Raw genomic sequence first — 7,240 nt, 5'->3', positions numbered from 1 at the left:
GTTGCTAAGACCTTTTGTCCTTCCTTTTGTCCTTTTGTGAGGCACTTACTTACAACTTGGTTACTTAGTTGGACAGTAGGAGAAGCCTGATTGTGTTCTTAGGCTGATCGATTATTTGCCTGTGGTTCGGAGTCTAGTTAGGAGAACCCTCAGGTAAGTGGGAGCTGGAGCAGTGGAGGCTGGAGAGGTCTGCCAGGCTTAGGGTGGGGCTTCGAGTAATTCATGATCTCATCTCACCCTTATGAAACTCACATTCTCTAGAAGCCTGAACTCTGCTTCACACTGTGTCCCTGGGCACCCAGCTCAGACTCTGCCCCATCAGAAGGGAGCATTTGAATTTGCCGGGCCAGGTGGAAAACAGCTTCCTTGAAAGGGCACTTTTGAAGAGTATAGGGAAGGATCCTCAAAGAGTGGACACAGGCTGGACCCTTCATGACATGACCTCCATTGGCCGAATGAAAGGACAGCCAAATAAGTATTTGGAAAGAAAGGGAGGGGCCAGGCGTGGCTCACGCCTGTAAATCCAGCATTTTTGGAGGCCGAGGCGGGTGGATCACCTGAGGTCAGGAGTTCGAGACCAGCCTGGCCAATGTGGCGAAATCCCGTCTTTACTAAAAATACAAAAATTAGCCAGGTGTAGTGGTGGGCACCGGTAGTCCCAGCTACTCGGGATGCTGAGGCAGAAGAATGGCTTGAACCCAGGAGGCAGAGGTTGCTGCAGCAAGCCAAGATTGCACCACTGCACTCCAGCCTGGGTGACAGCAGGATACTCCATCTCAAAAAAACAAAGGCAGGGCAGGGGTGGGATTTTCCTATAGTTTTCCCCTTTATCCATACATGAACTTCCAAGGGCAGGATAGAGTTTCCAGCAAGTTTCCAGGCATGGCTAAGAGACAGGTGGTTGAAGTCTTCTATGAAGAAAGCTTACTGAAGCTGGAAACACCATCTGAGTTCACAGAAGGAAGAATGAGAGGTGGGAATTTAGAAAGCTTTCCAAACTGGGCATGGTGTCATGCGCCTGTAACCCCAGCTGCTCAGGAGACTGAGGCAGGAGAATGACGTAAGCCCAGGAGTTCAAGTCCAGCCTGGGCAACATAGCAAGACCTCACCTCTATAAAAAATAAACTTAACCAGGCTTAGTGGCAGATGCCTGTAGTCCCAGCTGCTCAGGAGGCTGAGGCTGAAGGATCATGTGAGCCCAGGAGTTTGAGGCTGCAGTGAGCCATGATCGCACCACTGCATTCCTGGAAAGAAAAGAAAGACTACAAGTCCACGGAGGGACTAGAAAGTTGCTGTAGGGCCATTTAGATTAGAGAAGAAAACAGCCTTCTCAAGAAGGGTCTTCTAAAACTCCTGTGTCTGTGTATGCTCCCAGGGAGGACTAGGTGAGTCTCTAGAACCAAACAGTGATAATACCCAGATCCCTTCCAGCAAATTGTAGCACCTGTCGTAATAGATGCCACTCCCTCCTAAAATCAGCCAGGGTGCCTTTGGACCAGAGGGAGGGTGAGATTTTGGAGGAAGCAGGGCACTGGCTCCTGGATACAGACTGGAGAGCTCAGCTCCAGGAAACAGGAGCCATGCTGACAGAAAACCATGTAGAGCATGATTTTCTTTCTGACTTTGTGCCAGCCCCACCCCACACCAACTGCAAAGATCAAGAATTCAGAGGGCTACGGTGCTTCCCTCCTGCTGATCAAAGATGAGCTCTGTCCTGGCCTTAGTCTTTTCTAAGCAGGAGGGCAGGAGAGAATCTTGCATAGTTGGCTGCAGTGCCCCACCCACGGGTCTAACTTGGGGCAGCAGCAAAATTGCCAAATAGGAAATACTGGGGGTGGGGGTCCTGTCTCCCCTGCTCAGTCGGCACCTCCCCTCCCTAACTCTCATTCTGGCTGACACCACATGCTCCCAGCAGAAATGTTCTGAGCAGGGGCTGGTATGAGACTGCCTCCCCTCCCAGGACCCACTCCTCCCTATGACCAGCTGGTGACCTTCCCTTTAGCATGCCAGTGCCATTCACTGAGCAAATAGGTGCCAGACCTAGCAGGGGACAGAGTCCTCCCGATACAGACGGACCAGTACGCTGGGACATAAATTGGGAAAGGAGTTGCTAATCTTTCTGTGCCAAATCCACTCCTACAGTCGCTGCCAACACTTCCGCACATGTCAGGGCATCCAGGGCCAGGACTTGGTAACACTGTTCAGGAGCAGTCGCTCTGGAGGCTCCCAAGACGAGGGAGAGAAGTGGGTGGAAACAGAGGCCTACTTTGTGGGCCCCGCAGCCACTGAACAGTCCAACCCATGGCCACTGAGCGCCTTGAACAATGCCCGGCTGGACCCTGAGTCTGAGTTTGTCATCAACCCAGTTTGTTGTTGTGAGTTTTTCCATCAGCTCTGTCCAGAAAGACTTCCTTCCTTTCCAAAATATTAGTAAAGGGGCCTTGGACGAGTTTAAGCCAAATACCTTGCAATAAAATGGAGTAGCCACCCTGGTGAATAAGTATATTTAAAAAAGGAAACTGCCTGCTTGGTAAGATGCTGTTCAACAGCACCCCCTATCCTGACGCCTTGCAGTCCCCGAGCCAGGAAACTGAGAAGTCCCTGATCAGACTGCAAAGGCTGCAGGCTCCGCAAGGGTGCAAGGCCACCCTCAAAAAACTAGAAGCCAGGCCTCCCGATTCCCACCCCTGCCAGTGCTACATAGTTAACAGCTGAAGGATGCAGGGCAGCTCTGAGCTGCAGTTTTCCCACAGGCAAAAATCACAAGGGTAAAATCTGGCCTCCAGCCCTATAGGGACATTCTAAGTTGTGAAAGTGCTTTGGCCACTAAAGAACTGTGCAAATGTTAAATACTAGGTTTAGCCATAACAATCCTTTTAGTAACACACCAAAGAGAAGGGTCAAACACTGGCAAGTATCTTGGAGTCCAACCAGGAAGCTTTTGAGGTTCCCCCATGCGCTGACTGGGGCAAACTCTACCCTCCAAAAGAAAAGACGCTCTCTTGGCCCGAGACACCTGTGAGCTGTCCCAGCAGGGGACCAGCCACCTTTCCACTTTCTAGAGCTACAGACAGCTGGGATGTCCAAGTAGGCAGTCCAGGCTGATGGCTCACCAAGGCCACCTCCCTGTCTACACAGTCCCACAGACATCTGGGGCCCCTTCAGTCCTGGGAAAGACCCATATCTCAGCAACTGCAAGTTAAGGTCAAGCAGAGAAATGTGGGATTGCTGCCTTCACGCCTGCTGCAGAAGCTGAGGTCTCAGGTCTGATACAGCAAGTGTAGTGGGAATAAGGGAATACAATACCAGAAACTGGGATTACAGAAAACAGAATAGTTACTGTTTACTAAGTGCGAGGTACCTTTCTAACACTTTTGCATATATGTTCAAATTTCATGCTTAAAACGATACAAATTTATTATCTTACAGTTAGGGAGGACAGAAGTCCAAAATGGCTCACACTGGGCTAAAATCATGGTGCCAGCAGAGCTGTGCTCCTTCTGGAGGCTACAGGGAAAAATCCTTTGCCTGCTCCAGCTTCTAGGGAAGGGCTGCCCATGCCCCTCAGCTCATGGCCCCCTTCCAGCAGTCACATGAGTCTCACCTCTGCAGCCATCCTCACATCTCCTTCTCTGACTCTGAGGCCACCGCCTCCCTCTTGTATAACTAAGGACCCCTGTGATGACAATGGGCCCACCTGGAGAATCCAGGCCAACCACCCCATCTCCAGGTCCTTAATCACACTGGCAAAATCTTTTTTTGCCATGGAAGGTAGCAAGGCCACAGGTTCCAGGGATGAGTATGTGGACATCTTTGGGGAGCGTTATTCTGCTTGCCACACAGTAACCCCTGCCGTAACTCTGGGCGATGGCATGTTCTATCATTATCTTCAATCAGAAACTGATGTGTGGGGAGGTGACACATCATAACTCATCCAGGGTCACACAGCTAATGAGTGGCAGAGCTGGGATTCAAATCTAAGGTTTTCTGGCTCCAGAATCTTCTCTGAAGTGAAAGGCATGAGGCCGACCACTCCCTGATCTGGTAAAGAGATGTCAGGCTGGTTTGTAGTGTTAGGGAGTTTCCTGGGGTGATGGTACAGGGTACATTTCTGCCCTGCATCCTAAGTCCAGAGACTGGGTTCTAGGTCCAGCCTTGCTTCTAACTCCCTGAGAGATGAGAGCCTTTGGGCAAAGTCCCTCCGTGCTCTTCAGTCTGTTCATCTGTGAGATGGTGGCGTGGGAAGGGGCTGGAGTGATCTCACAGTTCTTCTCAGCCTGCATCACGGGCTCTAGGACTCAGGTCCTGTCAGTAACCTGCTGGGGGAGGTCTGGGCCTTCCAGGAGAAACCTGACAAGATGGTGCTGCAAACACGAACGGACACACTGCACTTTACCTTCACAGGCTGTCTCAGGGGCCTCCAAAAACCCTGACCATTCTTGCCCCATTTTGCAGATAAAAAACTGAGGCTCAGAGAGATTACATAACTTGCCCACAATCTTCCTCCAGCAAGTGAAATGAGAAAGGTGGTCTCCTGCCACTTCCTTACCCGAGGGTCTTCTCCCCACACCAGGGCTTCCTGAGGGCTGAGATCCAGTCTCACCTGTGCGTGATCAAATGTAAGTGTGAACAATGCGAAGGGAGACGTCTTCAATCTAAGGGGCTTCAATTCTGTAATGTAATTCTGAGATTATGCCCTTTTTTTGTTCAAGTCTCTCCTTTTTGAAGTGATGGTCTTTACAATATCTTTACAAGACAGAATTAAAAGCTGGCAGCTCTGAATTAGTCTCAAGAGTGTTTTGATGCAAGAGGTCTCCGAAACCTCAGTCTGGGAGCCACGGAGCGCTCTCCCTTCTCCCCAGGTTTACCAGTTTGGGAGGCTTGGAGAGAGGCCTGGAGGACCTGCTGGGGACTAAAGAAGCGCACTGGTGGGAGGACAGGATGGGGGAAGGGGAAGGGGAGTGAAGCAGTCTCCCTGGAATGCAGGATGGTGGGGGAGGAGGTCTCCTGGGTGGAGGAGTCCTAGCGTCCCTCCCCCCCCCACCCTCTGCCAACACAATGGACAATGGCAACCGCCCACATACTCCCATGGAGGGGAAGGGATGAGTGCAGGGAACCCCGACCCCACCCCAGGGACCTGCAAGCCTGCAGACCCTCCCCTCCCGCCCCCACTGAACCCTTGACCCCTGCCCTGCGGCCCCCACAGCTTGCTGTTTGCCCGCTCTATTTGCCCAACCCCAAGGACAGAGCTGATCCTTGAACTCTTAAGTTCCACATTGCCAGGACCAGTGAGCAGCAACAGGGCTGGGGCTGGGCTTATCTGCCTCCCAGCCCAGCCCCTGGCTGGAGACATAAATAGGCCCTGCAAGAGCTGGCTGCTTAGAGACTGCGAGAAGGAGGTAAGTCCTGCTCCCTGCTCCGGTGACTCTGGCTCCCCAGCTCGAGGTTCAGGCCCTGCTCCAGGCCGGGCCTCTGGGTACCTGAGGTCTTCTCCCACTCTATGCCCCTTCTCCTCACCTTGCTGCAATGAGTGGGGGAGCACGGGCCTTCGGCATGCTAGAGGCCCCCCACTCAACCAGGCCCTTCTTCTCCTCCAGGTCCCCCACGGCCCTTCAGGATGAAAGCTACGGTGCTGACCTTGGCCATGCTCTTCCTGACGGGTAGGTGTCCCCCAGCCTAGGGAGCCAACCATCGGGGGGCTTTCTCCCCAAACCCCTGTGGCCCACCCTCCTGGGCAGAGGCAGCGCCCTCTCCCCCACCTCCAAGCTTGGCCTTTCGGCTCAGATCTCAGCCCACAGCTGGCCTGATCTGGGTCTCCCCTCCCACCCTCAGGGAGCCAGGCTCGGCATTTCTGGCAGGAAGATGAACCCCCACAGACCCCCTGGGATCGAGTGAAGGACCTGGTCACTGTGTACGTGGAAGCACTCAAAGACAGCGGCAAAGACTATGTGTCCCAGTTTGAAGGCTCCGCCTTGGGAAAACAGCTAAAGTAAGGACCCAGCCTGGGGTTGAGGACAGGGGCAGGGGGCAGAGGCCTGTGGGAAGATGTTAAAGCCAGACTGGCCGAGTCCTCACCTACTATCTGATGAGCTGGGTCCCACAGATGGTCTGGATGGAGAAACCGGAATGGGATCCCCATGCAGGGTCACAGCCCATGCCCCCTTGCAAAGGACAGACCAGGGCTGCCCGATCCGTGATCACAGTGCCACATTGTGCCTGCAAGTGTAGCACACCCCTTTCCCTTCTTCACCACCTCCTCTGCCCCTGCCCAGCAAGAGTGTGGGCTGTCTTCGGAGAGGGTAATGTGCTGCAGGCATAGAAGCGAGGTCCTTCAAGGGCCCACTTTGGAGACCAACGTAACTGGGCACCAGTCCCAGCTCTATCTGCTTCTTAGCTCCTCTCTGTGCCTCGGTCCAGCTGCACAAAGCGGCATGGCCTGGCGGGGCAGGGGTTTTGGTTGAGCGTGTACTGGAAACGCTAGACCACTGCACCTCCGCGGACAGGTGTTGCCCAGGGCTCACCCCTGGTAGGCTGGGGCGCTGGGAGGCCAGCCCTCAACCCTGCTGTCTCACCCTCCAGCCTAAAGCTCCTGGACAACTGGGACAGCGTGACCTCCACCGTCAGCAAGCTGCGCGAACAGCTCGGCCCGGTGACCCAGGAGTTCTGGGATAACCTGGAAAAGGAGACAGAGGGCCTGAGGCAGGAGATGAGCAAGGATCTGGAGGAGGTGAAGGCCAAGGTGCAGCCCTACCTGGACGACTTCCAGAAGAAGTGGCAGGAGGAGATGGAGCTCTACCGCCAGAAGGTGGAGCCGCTGCGCGCCGAGCTCCACGACGGCGCGCGCCAGAAGCTGCACGAGCTGCACGAGAAACTGAGCCCGCTGGGCGAGGAGGTGCGCGACCGCGCGCGCGCCCACGTGGACGCGCTGCGCACGCATCTGGCCCCCTACAGCGACGAGCTGCGCCAGCGCCTGGCCGCGCGCCTTGAGGCGCTCAAGGAGAACGGCGGCGCCCGCCTGGCCGAGTACCACGCCAAGGCCAGCGAGCATCTGAGCACGCTCAGCGAGAAGGCCAAGCCCGCGCTCGAGGACCTCCGCCAGGGCCTGCTGCCCGTGCTGGAGAGCTTCAAGGTCAGCTTCCTGAGCGCTCTCGAGGAGTACTCTAAGAAGCTCAGCACCCAGTGAGGCGTCCGCCGCCGCCCCCCTTCCCGGTGCTCAGAATAAACGTTTCCGAAGTGGGAA

At 54.7% G+C, this 7,240-nt stretch overlaps 1 protein-coding gene across 1 annotated transcript; it reads left to right on the top strand.

The window, feature by feature from the left end:
- Positions 1-5,345: 5,345 nt before the first annotated feature.
- APOA1 (apolipoprotein A1) lies at positions 5,346-7,240 on the top strand. The gene is made up of 4 exons (XM_008020981.3): positions 5,346-5,399; positions 5,598-5,660; positions 5,833-5,989; positions 6,580-7,240. Exons 2-4 carry the CDS (start codon positions 5,618-5,620, stop codon positions 7,181-7,183), a joined length of 804 nt encoding a protein of 267 aa, XP_008019172.2. The 5' UTR covers positions 5,346-5,399; positions 5,598-5,617; the 3' UTR covers positions 7,184-7,240.

This window comes from Chlorocebus sabaeus, chromosome 1, assembly GCF_047675955.1.
Source record: "Chlorocebus sabaeus isolate Y175 chromosome 1, mChlSab1.0.hap1, whole genome shotgun sequence".
NCBI lineage: Eukaryota > Metazoa > Chordata > Mammalia > Primates > Cercopithecidae > Chlorocebus > Chlorocebus sabaeus.
The sequence above is the reverse complement of the archived record's forward strand: the minus strand, read 5'-3'. Positions and strand labels throughout refer to the sequence as shown.

Bases quoted from the DNA above. Each gene is read 5' to 3' on its own strand.
- APOA1 (XM_008020981.3), top strand. From the start codon at position 5,618: ATGAAAGCTACGGTGCTGACCTTGGCCATGCTCTTCCTGACGG. The intron at 5,661-5,832 runs GTAGGTGTCCCC...TCCCACCCTCAG, and splicing joins GGCCATGCTCTTCCTGACGG to GGAGCCAGGCTCGGCATTTC. The intron at 5,990-6,579 runs GTAAGGACCCAG...CTCACCCTCCAG, and splicing joins GCCTTGGGAAAACAGCTAAA to CCTAAAGCTCCTGGACAACT.